The sequence below is a fragment of the Cylas formicarius genome, unplaced genomic scaffold (genome assembly GCF_029955315.1).
Source record: "Cylas formicarius isolate icCylForm1 unplaced genomic scaffold, icCylForm1.1 PGA_scaffold_3__17_contigs__length_32017465, whole genome shotgun sequence".
NCBI lineage: Eukaryota > Metazoa > Arthropoda > Insecta > Coleoptera > Brentidae > Cylas > Cylas formicarius.
In genome coordinates this window covers 27,654,515-27,672,097 of record NW_026844326.1, presented here as the reverse complement: position 1 = coordinate 27,672,097, position 17,583 = coordinate 27,654,515, and the positions used below count along the sequence as shown (strand labels likewise).

Below are 17,583 nucleotides of genomic sequence, written 5' to 3'. Positions count from 1 at the left end.
CAAAACGCGTCTAACGCTTTTGTCTCACAAAATAAAAATAAACGTGCAAACTGGGTGAAACTGCGAACATATGTTAGTGGCATATGTTCAACATAACAAAATAATATCGAAAATCAAAAAAGTCACCTTAGTTTTTGAATACACCTCGTAGAACTGTAATTCTATTAAAAAAAAAACTGGAAAATCTTAAAGATTTTCTAAAAAAAACATTACATCTTACATGAAATATCTATTTACACTAACAACATATTAAATACTTAAAATAAAAATTGCACACACAAAAATGAATCCAATTTTTACATTAGGTGTTCGAATTCGAAACACTTTAAAAAATCCGTTGCAGTGGATGAATGGTAGGTAGCCTTCTTTCTCTCAGACAGAACTATTCATTCAAAGCATCGTGCAAACCTATGACGTAGCTCTCCCTTGCTCTTCACCGGTGTCAAATATACCCTACAGGTAAAAATCTAATGGCGTGGGATCGGGCGATCTTGCTGGCCAATCGCACGGAGCCAATGGTCATTAAGTAAGTCGTATAGTTCATGTGACACCTCTTCAGTCCAGTGAGTCGACGCACCATCTAGTTAGTACCAAGAGGTCCGAATTTCTTGAAGGCCAAGATTATCTACATTATTATTATTATTTTATTATTTATATTTATTTATATTTTATTGCAGTAACCAAGCGATTTAGGGATAGCGAAATGATACATTATTCGAAAAGGACAATTCATAGTGTATTAAAGATTTAAAATCAGGTCAGTGCTTCCTAAAACACTTGCAAAAATATGCCAAATTTTTATTTTGATTTTGTAATGTAATTTTTTAAATTAACGTTTTGTTCTAATCTAAATAAATATAAAATATAATAACAATAATGAACATTAGCTACACTAAAAAGTAACGATAATAAATCAGTAAGACACGAGGGTTTGAAGATCACACGCAACATCGTAATCGACATTCTTTGAAATAGTTGAAGTGACACTAGGAATTATATTAAAAGTCGCTGTTTTCGCACTCGCACGTAGCACTAGATCTCGTTTTTTGTTGTTTGTTGGTTTTTTGATTTCTTCAATTCGGTGTTGATAGTACGAAATCGAACATAAAATAAAATAAAGATTTCATGTTATATGCCCTTATATACTTAGGCTGTTCAGCTTTTATTATCTATTTTACAAACAAATTAAAAACATGGTGTTCTAATTTTTGTGTGAGAAATATTTAAATTGATGTTATCTATCTCTCCTATTTCAAATGCATTGCCCATGCTATCCGCACTGTATTCTCAGTGTAACTTGGACTACGTATAATCAAGTAATGAAAGCGTTTAAATGAAAAGGGCCACGGTACCTTGTAATTTTTGTTGGATTAAACCTCGACACAGTTCTTGAGAACTCTAAATAAAAGCTACGCATCCAAAAACAACCTTCTACCCTGTTATAGGATCTAATTCATTGCGTAATTTCCTTCGAATTGTAGTCAAATGAACGTATAGGGTATAGGGTATGGGTTTACCTTAATATATAGAAGTTAATTGAGGTATTACAAACCTTTAATTTATTTTAATTTTGTATATACAGGGTGTTTAATTTTTCGTGGGCGAATATCAATTTTCTTATTTTAAATGGCATATTACTTCATTTTTTAATTCTATACAAAATTCTAGGCATATTTTGTTTATCATGTCCTATATCAAACTCTAACAGTTTTTGACATTTTTAATTTTTTACGAGAAAAAGTAAAAATATTAGGCATATATAACAACCTTATAAAAAAATGCCTTAATTTTTAATGCTACGAAGGTTATAAAACAAATTAAAAAAAAAAGTTTTTTTTCCAGTTTTTTTAATTTCATTTTTAATCTTATTTTTCGCGTACCCTGTATTAATGTATCGAAATTTCTTATGAAACTGTTTATTCGAGTCCCTTGTCTAGAACAAAATTTACATTATACACAAAATATGTCTAGAATTTTGTATAGAACTCAAATATGAAGTAATATACCAGATGTTGCATTTAAAATAAAGTCGATATTCGCCCACGAAAAATGAAACACCCTGTATATACAAAATTAAAATAAATTGAAAGTTTGTAATACCCTAATTAACTTTTGGCTTCATCCCCTATAGTTCCTGAGATCAGGCAGTGTCCCGAGATCAACCACCCTATAGAGCATAACATTCTATTGATGATAGTGAATATACTGTATATAGCATTTCATTTTATCAACTCGATCTAGGTAGAGATTTTATCAAATGTTTGGTTAACGCTTCGACGACTTCGAAAGGCCGAAAATTCACTTGGATACTAAACCCGATGTAATAGAAGGTGAAAATTGTTATCGAAGCTGGAAGTAAACTACTTCAAGGCCGACAAAGGATCATTTATTTAATCACAACTTACCGAGAAACTAATGAATAATTCGTCTCGGTTTGCATGCGAAGATTGTTATTATTGTTGTTTAATGTATTATTACATAATCGCTGTGCCGTATAATTACGAGAAATTCTTAGTTTGCCGCCTGAGGTTGCTTCATTTGGATTATTTATTACCATGTGTGTCTTTCCTGCCCTCCGAGGCATTCGACTAGTTTTTCTTTTCTATGTTTACATTTCCGTTCGGTATGGTAAAAGTAAGTTTATTTTTTTATTGTAGCTACTCTAAATGCCAATCCATCATCACCAAATTGAGATTTAGTGATCATTATATTAGAAATATTTTTAAAGATACCATTTAAAGATATTTATTATACTTACAAAATACGGACGATTAAACTTAAGAACAAATAGAAGAAGAGTATCCATAGTAAATATAGAATTAGCCAAACGCTTTTTACAGAAAATTCATAATAATAAAAAAACAAACACAACCAAAACTGAAACGCGATTATGTTTTTTATCTTTTTTATGCACGTAATTTTTGATCTTAGCAAAAAATGCCAGAACCGAACCGACAGCCAACAATTGCTTTAGCAATATTTGGTTACTTTGACTCTAAATAATAAATAAACTAAAATAATAAAATAAACTAAGAATGATAGATCCATAAAATTTTTAAATAATACAAAAGATGTTTAAAAAATAATTGACCCTGTATAAATTTGAAAATTGCTCAACAATTTCCACCAAAAACTTCGGTAAAATTTCGTAAACAAGAAGAATGGAGCTTTCATTTATTATACAGGAATTGGGATTAACAGTTTTTTAAAACAAAATTTCATAAAAAGTGAATTAACGCTTCTTGTCAAAATTTAGTTTAAAAAAAATAACTCTGTTTATTTTATGTAAAAAACATGAGAATTCACAAGCTTCTTAAGAAAGTTATTTTTACATAATTATGAGTTTACACTTTTTTCGAAAACCAACCAATCAGCAGGACTAACCAAAATCACGCTATTTTTGACGAAATTTGCTTTAAAAAAAGTTTGAAATCACAAAATATTTTCATAAAAAAATTGAAGTTTTGTATGAATTAAAAAAAGTGTTCGTAAAAAGTTTGAAATTTCACAAATGTTTTGGATATATTTGCGAAAAAGGGTAGATACATACTTTTTGTGCATAAAATTAGAAGTATGTTTTTTCACATTTTCCACAGACGGTCCAAAGAAGATTTGCAAAATTCGCACTTTCCTTACGAAAATTTGTAAAAAACGTGCTAATTTACATACTTTCTTACATCGTTTATTTTTTTAAATCGGATGAACAATTATGGAGGACAACATATTTTTCTGGAAGCTAAAATTGGCAAAAAATTTCAAAAATACTTGGCAATATTTGATTGCGCCCAATTTCTACAGTTTAAATGTGGACACGGACTTTTACTTCTCTGCTAAATTTGAAATTGAAATCTGCAAATTTAGGACACTTAACAAATTTCTCATTTAGCACGGAATATCGGGAACACCCTGTACAATAGGTGCGGGCTTTATCGCAATATAAAAGAAAGTGATATCTGAATGATAGTCTTTCAGTTATAACCAATTTTAAATAATGGGAGGATCCATTTTTCAGTCTTTTTGAATTTGCGGCGCAGCCTGTATATTTTTGAAAAATTATCACGAATAAAAGTTTATAGTTTTAGTTTATCTTCTGCTTCTTCCGGTTCAAGTTCAAGTTTTTTGGTCTGCTAAACAGTTTTTTTGAAGAATGTTTTTTGTAGAACCTCACACGCGCGATTTTTTATAGGTTCCGTCACGGGGCAAGGCTGCATAGGTTTGCCAAATATGAAGTCGGTTGCTTCAAATTTCAGATACTTTAGTTAGTTAGTTAGTTAGTTTACACTTGATAACGGGTAGTGATACAACTGTCCGAAACGTTGTGTAAGTTAAAAATAAAGGCAATGGAAGTTCGACATCCTTTTAGTACATCTACTGAATCAGTGTCTACCACCTTCAAACAAAATCCTAGTCTGCGTTCAGGATAAGTTAAATTATTGCCATAGCGAGCTTTTTGTATATCTAAGCGCGGAGCCGCGTCCCAGTTAATTTATATCCGCGTTACTGTTTTTTTTTTCCCGCGTACATCATTATTACCTTATCGCTAATTTATTATGGAGAATAACTCTAACCAATTATCGTTTTATCTCGACACTCCAAACAGACATCGCGCCCGACACAGAAATGTTACAGCCGCGTAAAACGTTCGTCGAACACGCGGGACGAGACCGAAAGCTTTTTTAGTTTCGCGCTTTCTGCGGTAGCGGTGCGGTCGCGTCGCGTCTTTTTTTTTCTCTGGTGCCGGACAATGTCGTCCTTACCGTAAATGCGGGTGCGTTCGCTTACGGTGGTGCGGTAGTGGTCGTTAAATTGGAATGGCAACGGAATGGTAGAAAAGTGAGGCAAATTTTACAATGGAAAAAGACGGGTATCAGTGAGGACTGTTGCATTTCTCCGCTGCTTGTTATTTTCTTCAAATGTTTGTCAAAAATAAGATTTATAATAATTTAAAGTCTTAAAGAACCCAGAAATTTTAAAATCGTTTATTGATCAGGATGATATTTTTGAGGAGTAGAGGTAATGACCTTCTTCTTCTTGCATAATCTTCTCCTTTGGAAGTTGCTGATCGTCATGGCTAGCTTCACTTTTGATAATGCTGACCTAAATAATTCAGTTGACGATAGACCAAACCATTCTCGAAGATTGCGCAACCAAGAGATTCTTCGGCTCCCTACACTTCGTCTACCTAATAGTAATAAGTTTCAGCAGCTCATATCTTGTCCCAAAGACTCAAATTTGCGTTTTTCAATGGTAAAGAGTATTTCGAGTTCTTTGCCCAATCTTCTTAACACTTCCTCGTTCATAGTTCTACACTTCAAAGTCCACATTTCAAAAGCTTCCAACCTCCTTGTAGTTTCTCTATTCGGCGTCCAGCCTTCCAAGCCATAAAGCAACACGGAAATGCATTTTTGTTCTTGTTGTTAGTGATACGTCCGGAGCCGTCAATAGTTTTTTTTTCATTTTTATGAAGACTTTCTTGCCTGTTCAATGCGTGCCAGGATCTCCTGTTTATGTTGAACGCCTTCGTTAATTATGGTGCCAAGGTATTTGTAGTGTCTTACTTGTTCAATTGTTTTCCCGTCTTCGATAAGCTGACCTGTTGCTTGCTTCCTTTTTGTTATCACCATCATTTTAGCTTTGTTGATGTTCACGTTGAGATCGTAATCTTTGCTAGCTTTTACTACTTTGTTTAATAGTGGTTGTTAGCGCGTAGTCATTTGCTCGTTGGTCATTGAAAAGCTGCTTTATACAAGTTCTCCAGATCTCCAGCTACGCATTCAACAACAACCTTCTACCCTGTTCGACCTCTATGTTTTTAGAATATTTGAATTTTATAAGATGCTTCGATTCAACTACCTTCCTTCTTCTCGAGCCTTCTTCCTTTGGTGTTCACATTGTTAGATCTCTCCTAGCCACCCCAAAGCAGGCTAGCAGAAGAAGTAGTCCTTCCTTTTCTGTTGTTTTTCTTGTTATTTTTAGAGTTTCTGTGTTAAATACATATTTTTTTGTAGAAAATCCTTCTTTGAAAAAATACCTTTGGAAATGGCGGTTTAAAATACAAAGACTAAAACTGAACTGGCAAATTTTTTGTACTGTAGCCCAAAAACAAAGATGGCATCTTTAATTTCACTAAAATCAAGCACAACAAACCGCATCGCTCTATAGCAACTGTGGAGACACTGTACATTATTTAAATAATATTTTTTTGTTTCTTGAAAGGGGAATTTTTAAATGTTTGTTCTTAAATGAATAAGCAAAGAATACTGAATTAACAATTGTCGTTGTTACATGAAAATACTTTATTTATATCATGATTATATATTCCGTTTATGTAACAACTCTATCAATTATTCTTTATTTATATTTATTCAATGCTTTACTTGCCCAAAAAAAAAACTTTTATTCTTGATTTTTGAAATTACTAGTAGGTATTTTGCATACACAAAATTGTCACCGACAAAAATAGTCAAAACGTATCCCAATCACTTGGTTCATACAAGAACAAAAGACTAAAACAAGTAGAAAACATAAGAAATGATATAAAACAATCTCTTATTACATTTAAGAAAGACAAAGAAAATAATCCCTATTTGGACCCGTCTCAATCTAAATAAAATTTGCCTCACTTTAGATCGGCTTCATTGTGTTTCTCTAGAATCGAAAAAATAGGTCCTCTAATTTTGTTTAAATTTAACACCAAAAGTGTAATTAATCCCCGCCCTAAAATAGGAATAAAAGTTCTGCGTTCCAAAACCTCTTAGTTTCTCAGATACAGTTTTTCAAATGTGAAACCCTGATTACGGTAGATAGAGATAACCAATTGTTGATTTTCTATTGTTTTTAGAGGAGCAGAGAGAGAGCAGGGTTTGTCAAAACCACTGTATACAAAATTTTATCGTAACACATAGTGTTTTAAGCGACCTCAAACCTGCAGTATCCGAATTAGAAAATACAAATAGATAAAGCATACGGGACTTTCCTGTCTGTATGCCATCAGTGTATGAAATATTTTTTATTAAACTTTCGTTGGAGGTTATTGTTTCAAGATTTACTGATACTTTTGAAATGGCGGTAATATAAAGATTTTTATATCAAAAATCCGCTGTAGATTTCGAAATAATTGATTTTTCGCATAAGACAACTAAAATTATATATAAATAAATATATGTAAATAATTATAAAACAAGAGATAGCAGGTGACGCAGAACATGTGTTCTAGAAAAGGAAAAAAAAGGGAAAAAATGTCATTTTTCAAAGATATTAATGGTTAGGATGACTTCTGGGCGCCGCTGGAATTAATTATATTTATTTATACAGTTTTATATATGGTAGTGTTGGGAACTTCTGGTTAACAAAAAAATACACGTTATATAACGTTTTGCAATAAAGCTGAATATCCTACCGCGTGTCTATAGTTGTAATAAAATTTTTAAAATAGGACAGTTTAATTGCTTAAAGGAATTTTTGCCGTAATCAGATCGTCAGACTCGCGGTATCTTTCTTTTTATCGCCCGAGCATTATTTGGATTTTTTTCTCGCTGATAATAGGAATTACATAGCGCTCGAATTTCGGGTGCAAAACTTTATATATTCGACGCCCTGTATTAGAAATATATACGGAACATAGAAAGTCCCATGTAAGGCGCTCAAATATTGGCTCCCCTGTACATTTTACAGCAAGGTCGTAATATAACTTTTTGAAGGAGGCGGAGCTTGAATAAATTTCAGCCAATCTTCAGTTATTGAATTAAATATGATGGCAAAATTGCAAAAGGTCCATACAAGAATACATGCACATTTGGTTTCACACATTCAAAATGTATGTAGGTATGTCCTTATGTTTTTCCTAGGATCAAACTCATACTCGGTTCTAAAGACCTCCTTGTCCCTTAAAGCGTTCTTGGAATGAATTTAATTTAAAGGACGGTTTAAGCAACAAGAAAGCTTCAAGGAACAACTATAAATTTGGCCCTCAATCTTTTTTTAAAAACAATTCATAATTATAATAAAGATACGCCTACAAAACATTATTTTTTAAGTTAATGTTCAAACAACCCTCGATTAACAATTAAACAATATCCTAAGCGATCATAAAATTCATTTCTCGCATTGTTTAGTTGCTATTATAAAATCCTGTCACATTCTTATTAAATGGCGTTTTGTAACATTTTTATAAACAACACTTTTCAAATGATCCCACAGAAAGAAGTCGTTCGGTGAGAGGTCAGGTGACCTGAGTGGCCAGAGGATTCGGCACCTTGGGCCAATAATATTCCTGTTTAAAGTACTCGCTAACCATACGGGAACTATGGGTACTTCTGATCAATTCAGTTCAATTTCAATTTGTAGTAAGTCCAAATAGGTTTCTGCCTTGAAGTTATAGTCCATAAAAAATGGCCCTTTAATATGATGTCCGCAAATTCCCACCATAACATTTATTTTTTGGATATTCGCTTCGAGTTTATATATATATATATATATATATATATATATATATATATATATATATATATATATATATATATGATGACACTATATTCCGGGATATCATCCGTTCGCTCGTTGAACTCCGACTGGAATCCTGCAGACGTTTCGCCAAACGTCTGCAGGATTCCAGTCGGAGTTCAACGAGCGAACGGATGATATCCCGGAATATAGTGTCATCATATTTTTCCATCCGTGAATCAATACGTGAGAATATATATATATATATATATATATATATATATATATATATATATATATATATATATATATATATATATATATATATATATATATATATATATATATATATATATATATATATATATATATATATATATATATATATATATATATATGGTGTTGAGCATTATTTTAATTGTTTTCAGTTTTAAAATTGATCCTGTATACAAGGTTATAATTTAATTACTAATTTTCTCAAAATAAAGATATCAGTAGATACCAACTATGCATTATTTTCGCTATACTTTCAATGCTTTTTCTGTCAGCTGTGGCCGGAGTGACGGCGGAACTGCACGAAATTTAAAAGATATAAGTCATGTTAGATCAAATCCTGACATGTGCGGCATATACTGGTATATGCTACTTTAGGACTTAATGAATGTGAATGAACAATTTAATAAATACGTATTTTTTACGTTACCATTTTTAAATAGCTAAAAATAATATAAGTCTCTCAACACTGCCACTCTCGAAAAACACTAAATTACAACTAAAATTAAGGTGGTAAAAGCCAAATATTTAAGGACTTCCCCATTGACTCTCTACTACTTTTCCCTTTTATTGAAATTCCCAGAATAGGAATTTTGTTTTTACCTATTATGACCGGTTTTCAGGCGACTTAGACCACGGTGCGGGCGCTTCAAAAAGTTATACTACAACTTTCCTATAAAATGTACATTGAAGCCAATATCTGGCCACCTAAAAATTTACGTGGGATTATACCTATATAATATATAATATATACTAATGTTAACTTTGTGAAAACTAATTTAGTTTATTCTCGTTGATTTTCTTTTTCAAAAAAAAAAATGTATTCCAGCAAATTTCTTCATAATTTTCAGATTTTCATCAAATGTACTTGTCAAACTCCTCGTATAAGTGAGGCTCGAATCGAGATGCTCGTAAAAAGTTTTAATAGGAAATTTTCAATAATTGCCCACGCCGTGCGTATAAAATGACATCTGTTCGTTAAAAACGCTTCCTAGAAAACCGTTCCAATTTAACAAAACAATCGACCAGTTCGGGCGTGCGCCGCCAGACGTTCTGGCGCTGTGCTGTAGGAAAGTACGCTGCGCTTTTGTTTGAAATTCTATTTCTGAAATGGCGAATATCCGCTCGCCTCGCAACACAAATCGTTTTATCAATTCCAGGAGTATTTATATTTATTAATTAGAACATGACAAATGTCTGTTGATTTATCGCGGAATTACGTGTATTACGCTCACCTATGCGTATTAACACGTTCAAAAATAGAAGATTACTTTTTATGCTTACGGAAAACTTCGCGTACACCGCGAGAAACAAGTTACGTTCTGTTGGTTTTTCCTTGAAACTTTCGTCTTCGCCGTCATTATCTTCCATCGCAAAATACCAGACTGTCGACTTTCTTCGTCGTGGATATCAAATTTATTGGCCACTTTTAGTCTGACCACCCCTAATAACCCCTTTCAGCACGAGTGTTTCTCTATTATCAACGTATAGCACGTTGTAATCTTGACGTCTATTTCAAATTATCAGTACATTCAGATATTATATCCTTTTTCTTTAATGATTTTAGAGGACGTGACACCATGTGACTTGCTGTCTGAAAGACTTTCGACTAGTTTTCGGAAAACATTCATTGGTACAGCTTAGATCCAAATGAAAATCAACTTAGTTGTTGTGGCAGTTCTACTGCACTTGAACCTCCGTATTGATGGTCAAAGGGTCAAAAGGTTCCCATTTAGGGCCTTTGTTTTTTATCACCTACATTATTGATGTAACGAACGACCTGAAACTTTACAGAAAAAAAAATTGTACAAAGAAAATGTTAACCAAGATTTAAGCTACTTAAGAATACGTTAGAAACTCTTAATATTGGAGGATCGAAGAGCAGTCACTGATTCTTGCATAAAACTGGAAGACATTGGCAAGAATTTCATTTAATGCAGCATCTCGACAACTTAGAACCAAGCGTTTATTTATTATTCCCTTTGTTTTCGACCTGGATTTATTTACGATTTCCTTCCTTAAAATACACTCTGACCGTTTGACTATTGGATCGACATTGTCATACCACATAATAAATAAATATCTTTTTTTCCTTTTCTTATCTTTTGCCTTCTCTATAATACAATATATTGTTAGTTTTCTTTTCTGTGCCGCACTCAATTCATCGCATTTATTTATTTAATGTTGACCGTTTGGTGGTTCTTGAATATTGTTTGATATTTGACATGAACATGCATGGCGTCGGGTCGTATTTCCCAAATTTTATAAACCAAATATTTTCCAAAAATGCTGGACTGCTCTTTCATTTGTTTTGTTTGTTGTACTTCCTCTAAAAACAGGTGGGCTTCTTCTTCTCTACTGTCTCTCCTTTTGACTTTTGTGTACTTCGTTTTTTCTTCGTCTATTTTCTCATCGGTTTGTGTGTTTTTTTTTTAATTACTAAAGTTTTCATTATTTATATATTTAGATTAGAAATAAAATGTTTTCTGCAAAGGCAGCTTCTGTACGCAAGTTTCGAGTTTTGGAAACAGGCGACAACCTGCTGTTTCTGCAACAGAAATATACCGAGACATAGTACTTACATTGGTAATAGCGGATATCTTAAAAATCCGTGTTGTTGAGGGACTATTTGGTTTTATACATTAAATACGGTGTGATGTGGGAGGGATTCTAAAACTTTTCAAAAATTGCGGATAAGGAAAATATATACAGTCATTTTTGTAAACGGGAACAATTAACATATAGAAATTTACGTTTAATAGCTCATATTCACTTCATATTCGGAGATGTTCTTTTTGTTTATACTTTTGAATTATTAATACCATTAAAATGGTTGAAACAATCCATTTTAGAAAATGGCTGTCTGAAGTACAGTGCAAAAGATTTGACTATATCAGAATCCTTAAAATTCATACAGCTGAGTACAGCTGAGATTTCGATTTTGTTTTTAATAAACGACCAAAATATTTTAGGATTTTTTTAATGTCATACTCAGTTTTCAGTTTTTATAGGAGGGGCAGGATGAAAAAACATTCTCTGATATTCTTCTTAGATAAAATTGGCAGATATTGCCAAGAATTCCATTTCATGTCATTTGTTTTCTTTGTTGTACTTCCTCTAAAAACATGTGCTCTTCTTCTTCTCTACTGTCTCTCCTTTTGACTTTTGTGTACTTCGTTTTTTCTTCGTCGATTTTCTCATTGATTTTTGTTTTTTTTTTTTTAATTATGAAAGCTTAGCAAATTGGCAATAAAAAACAACAATGTTTCTGGAACTTCGGTAAGCAAGTTCGAGGAACAAGCAACATAAACATAACGTTAGTGTGTCGCACTCGGTGTGGACGTATCTAAAGCGAAAAATAAATCAGACTCTACACCGCGCAGCGTTCGAATTACAAATCCATTGTCGCCAATCGAAAAACAATTCGATTAAACCCAAACGCGTTTAACTATTGTCGTTAACGAGAAAAATGCGCCCGACTGACAACGACAAATTGTTTCCGAACGGTCACTGAGTGGCATGTTTTCGTTCCTAGAAATTCCCGAATTCTCTGGCAAACGTCTAACCCAAAAATAATACCGCGTGCGGGTGACTTTAACCGTTCCGTTCGTCCAGGTACCGTCGCATTAAATTGTTTATAACATCGGCCCGTTTCGTATAAACGGTTTATATGAGTTTGCAGCAATTACATCATCGCCGGGAACGTTTGCGGTAATTCCGTTTCCTAGTGTGTTTGTGCGCGCGTGAAAGCGATGACGGAACAATGAGCTGCTACAGCTTCGTCTCGAAATTGATCCACCGTCGCAAGATTCGCGCGGACATGACGCCCGACGATGCCGAACTCGTCGCCGGTTACAAGCGTTTGCTCGAGGAGAAGCTGATTGAGTTGAAACTTAAAGAGGAGACGATAAGTCAGCTGGAGAAGAAGCTGGAGGACCGCGAGGCGACGATCAAACACCTGCGTAACGAGATCGACAAGTTCAGGCAAGTGGTGACGCCGATCACTCAGAAGATCATCACCAAGCGGTTGAATTTCGACGACGGCAGAGGTAAGGAAGCGCTAGAGGACGATGACGCGGAAGTGCAGGTCGCGGAACGCAGGACCAAACGACAAGCCATCAGTGCCGAACCTCCTAGTCAAGTTTTAGATCTGCACATTAAGAAAATACCAAAATCGTCGCGGTGAGTCTCTACGGTACGGCGTTAGGACGTATATGTCGGCGCCATTAGATTTAAGTGGTCGATATTTTCCCATATTTCGTTTCGGGTAATTGGAATGTTTATTTTTGTCATTCGTAATATTGTGGATCCATGGGAACCAACTTTGGTACTTTCCGAAGTGAACGGAACGCGAACCGGTGAGATAGATGGCTTTATAAACGCACTGGTGAGTTCGGATAGTTTGTTTTTGATAGACTATTTTGTAGTTCATCGAGCGGGACGCGGATCGTTGGTTTCTCTTTCATAATCAATTAAGTGATTAGATTATTGATTTGTTTTAAGCATTGCGTAATGCATTCTGTTAATATTATTATTATTACAAAGAATAGAGTGCAGAGGAGAACCTATTATGCACATTGATAGTTGGTGCTCGTGCTATTTTTGTCTCTATATCAATTAAACATGTACCATCTTTAATTTTAAATCTAAATCTGCAACTTGTTGTCTACTTTTATTTGCGCTTTTGTATTATTATGTAATCTTTTTTAATTATTTTTCTCCAACGTTCATTCCTTTCATAGGTACACTAGGCACCACTAGGCACGTTTTGTGGCAGTGAAAAAGCAATTCGAACTATGGCAGTCGATCAAAAACGGTAACAGCTGATTTATTATAAGGCGTTCAAGAACTTTATATATAATACACACTGATAGGGCGGTAATTTGAAACATCGAGCTTATCACCCTTTTTATAAATCTGTGTTACATTTGCGGATAACCAGATAACTCAGAAAGAGTTTTCTCACGTCCTCTTGGTCAAAGTTACTTCTAATAAATCTAGATTTATAGGACCCTCATAGTGACGGTAGGTTAACTGGTTCAACAGCAAAGACACTAACAAAATATGAAGAAAATTCATTTGAAATGAAGTCCTGGTTATAGGACACCTCTCCCGAGGTATTTCGAATAGCAGGAATGGATACCTTAGACGATACGTGTGGGCCCATTGAGGAGGTTATTTTCGAATGCTAACTTCACCTCTCTAATCTCCAAGGATAAACTATTAGAAACTCTTCTGTGCAAAGCATAATCGGAAGCAAAGCCAGAGGCCTTAAATCTACGCCACAGAGCTGTTTTATGTGTTTCAATAAATGTCCAGTTAACCAAGGTTTTTCAGAAGTGTACTTAACAAAATGAGTTTTGGAGCTTCTATGTAATAATCCAGAGTAGATAGAAAATATGACCACGCATCATTAACGTCGTTATCAGGAAAGTTGTCCATGATGGTGGGAAGGGTCTGCAAGTAATCTTGCAAAATTTGTCCTGCATACCATTTTGCGATTATTGACCTGCAATCTGACAAAAAATCTAGGACCATGTATTCCATTAGGATCATTATCAGTATCGCTCGGCCTGTATACACAGGCGAGTGAAAAACAAAAAACAGAACTGGTAAATGACAAACAGCGTCCGACATCTGACCCATCATTAAATCTAAGAGCCTGTAAGTACCATCAATATGTCCGAGAAGTCTAAGAACCCCCCACCCCGGGATTTTATTTCGATTTTTTTTTATTTTTATTAGGTATATTATTTCGATTATTTCTTACGATCTCCGACATATATATTTCTTTGCAAATGATAAATAAGTATTAGCAAGTACAAATGTACAAATGCGTTACGGAAAATTGTTGACGACGATTATAAATAATAGCGGCTCATTTATCGTTGCGAGTGTGTGTCCGCCGTCTCGCTGGCTAAAATAATTGGTTTACCGGGAACTCGATTTGCATTTTGTTTTGAAGTACAAAGTCCGAGAATATGTAATTCCGCTTTTATACTTAGACGTCGTGTCGCTACATATGTTTTTTTTTTTATTATCTGCAATACCCCTTTACATATTTTAATGAAATTTGGCCTACGTCTACTATATAACAAGAGGCATTATTTAGCGTATGGTCTGTTCATAGATATAAGACAGTCACCAATTGCTTTTCAATGGGATTATCCAAAGGTGGTCATTAACATACAATGCAACAAGATTATTACCTAAAGTTTCGGAATTTAAATTCAGGTAAAATAAGGTATTTCGAAAATAATGTTATGCCAGTACTTCTCCAAGGCTTCCTGGAGACTTTTTGTCAAGTAAAAATACAAAGTATTTTATGGTATTTTAATATCTTGTTGTCTGCGTTATTAGATAAAATATGGGTTAAAAGGCTTTTCCGATAAAATAATTCAGTCAGTGTGATGGCATTTTGGTCCACAGCCTGCGAAAGTGACAATTTGGTGGAAGAAATATAATGGAATGAAGTAATTTATATTCAAATATATTACTAAACTTAGTGCCCTTTATATATTAGATCTAATTGGACATGAATAATAGTTGTGGCTCCTATAAAGTAAATATTGATTTTTTATCGGTTTTGTGCCACTATTAGCCACCTGATTTGTATTGGAGGTTTTGCTGGGCTGTATTTATTCACTCACAATAGTTCGAGTTAGAAGAGCTTTAGCTCGCTAATATAACACATTTTTAAAAATGGCAGAAACGAAATTGAAATTAGGTATGTCACAAATTAAAAGTTTTTATGTATGCTTTGTATTAAACAGCAAAAAAACAAAAAAAAAACAATATTTTACAATTTTTGCAATTACTTTAAAAAACAGTAAATATGCATACAAATATTTCCTTCCCTGTGTGATTGTTTACACTGAGACGTTCGGATTTGCCATTTGGATTTACTTGCTGTTTAATCCGAACTAACATTTCTTTCGCGACAATCTAAAAACTAAAAGAATTTATTAAGAATATCGATTTTTAAAGATAAGTCAAAACCCACATCACGTCTAGTTTTTGGCACATTTTCCTAACTCTTCTCTTTTTATTTCTATTTGCATTTCTGATGTTTCTTTTTGTAGCATTATTTCTTCATGCTGCCTCTTTGCCTGAATATTTTCTAATTCCTTGTCTATTTATTTTCGTAGGCTTGTAATAAATTAGCAGAAAAAGTAGCGGACGTGGAATATCATAATATTTAAAATGAATTAAAACAAAAAAATACGTACAACTTTTTAAGTATTAATTATTTTTCAAAATATTTTTTGTCAAATACCTCTAAAGGAATATTGTTAGACGCACTTTAATAATTCGGTGTATACGTTTGCGACGTAATTGTGTTCAAAATTATCTTGAACATCTATATTGCTATCACCATGACAGATATTATCTAGTCCAAATAGTTTTTTTTTGTTTATTAGATCTAAACTTAGATCCTTTAATGAATCGTTTGTAACTCCGAACCGCCGATTTCATGTTGGCTAATCAGTTTTCTTCTTGACCTTTGCTGCAAATGGTAGATTTCTGTTATGTTACCTGACTAAAATTTTCGTGGAAGCTGAGCTTCTAACAACCAATAAACTAAACAAAATTTGACTTTGCATCATAGTTTCAAGTTTTACCTACTGTTCAATGAGGCGCTTCGAGCAGGCCTGAATAGGAAGCTTGTCTTTATAAAACAAAGCATCTTTTGGTTGTTGATAATTTAAATTTCTAATCTTATTTGAATTTTCACTCACACATGCCTCAGATTTTGTTTCCAACATGAAACATCATGCATGTTCAAGCCAGCATCTGAATTCTTTATATTTCGTAATAAATGACCTTGATTTTTGAAAATACTTGACCATTTATCCAATCGCGTCATCGAAAATAACATTTGTATGATGAGGCGTGAATTCGTCATCTCGCGATTGGCTAACGATCGTAGTATTCACGCCTACTGGTTTTTCCTTTGACGAAACTAATTCCCGGTTTCGTTTCAGCTCGCGGGAGCTGATAAAGGCGGCTATTCTCGACAACGATTTTATGAAAAATTTGGAATTGACGCAGATCAGGGAGATCGTCGACTGCATGTACCCCGAGGAATACAAGGCGGGCAGTTTAATTATCAGGGAAGGAGACGTCGGCAGCACAGTCTACGTACTTGAGGGTGAGTCTCTTGAATATTCTTGAGCCTATGCATTTATCGACGTCGCTTGCCTCGACATCTAGCGGGCGAAGACTAAACTCGTGGTTTGTGCGGTAAAAGCTAGCTTTCTCTGGTACGTCCGGTTACCGGTAGATGGCAGCACCTATCGTTTTTACGCGCGTTCTGTGAAACATCGCATGTGGGCGACAAGAAATTGCGAAAATTTGATAGATTAAATGCGGTTTAGCAAATATTTTGTAGGAAAGATTTTTATGTTGGGAATGTTTTTTTTATATTTATTATCATATTTCAACCAAATTCGGTATATGGTCGTTTCCTATCCAGGTTCTCCTTTACGAGTTCGCCGTTTTTATACCCCACAGTTATTTTACATTCCAGTCCCCTACTCTCAGATCTATCCTCGATACTTGAAAGTATTAATAATTAATAATTTGTTGCATAGAATATTCCTGATCAACGTGGATTGGGAAAAACCTTGTTTTAACTTTAGAACTATTCGAAAGTTGTTTTTTGTTTTGTTGATTTTAAAAGCACTGTATCGACCGAAATCCTTCCGCAATAACGTGGTATGAGCGGCATTGAATCTAAAATATAGAAATTCGAAAATAAAGAGACCGGTCGGTATGACGCAACGTGTTTTTTTGGAAACTACGAGCTCATTCGCGCCGCTGCGGTTGCAATTTCTGCGAGTGAAAGTCCAATTCTAAAACCTACGT

General features: G+C 34.0%; 1 protein-coding gene across 6 annotated transcripts in view; it reads left to right on the top strand.

Annotated features, from left to right (window-relative positions):
* Positions 1-17,583, top strand: part of LOC132699988 (cGMP-dependent protein kinase, isozyme 2 forms cD4/T1/T3A/T3B) — a 99,495-nt gene that overhangs the window by 48,743 nt on the left and 33,169 nt on the right. Inside the window, exons 1-3 of one of the 6 annotated variants that reach the window (XM_060667018.1) lie at positions 4,634-4,825; positions 12,391-12,897; positions 16,701-16,867. In XM_060667018.1, the coding sequence (XP_060523001.1) occupies positions 12,479-12,897; positions 16,701-16,867 (586 nt within the window). In that variant the 5' untranslated portion in view covers positions 4,634-4,825; positions 12,391-12,478. Of the gene's footprint in view, positions 1-4,633; positions 4,834-9,577; positions 9,790-11,180; positions 12,898-16,700; positions 16,868-17,583 lie in introns of those variants that run through there. The other 5 variants (XM_060667019.1, XM_060667016.1, XM_060667015.1 and 2 more) reach the window with 5 other exon arrangements.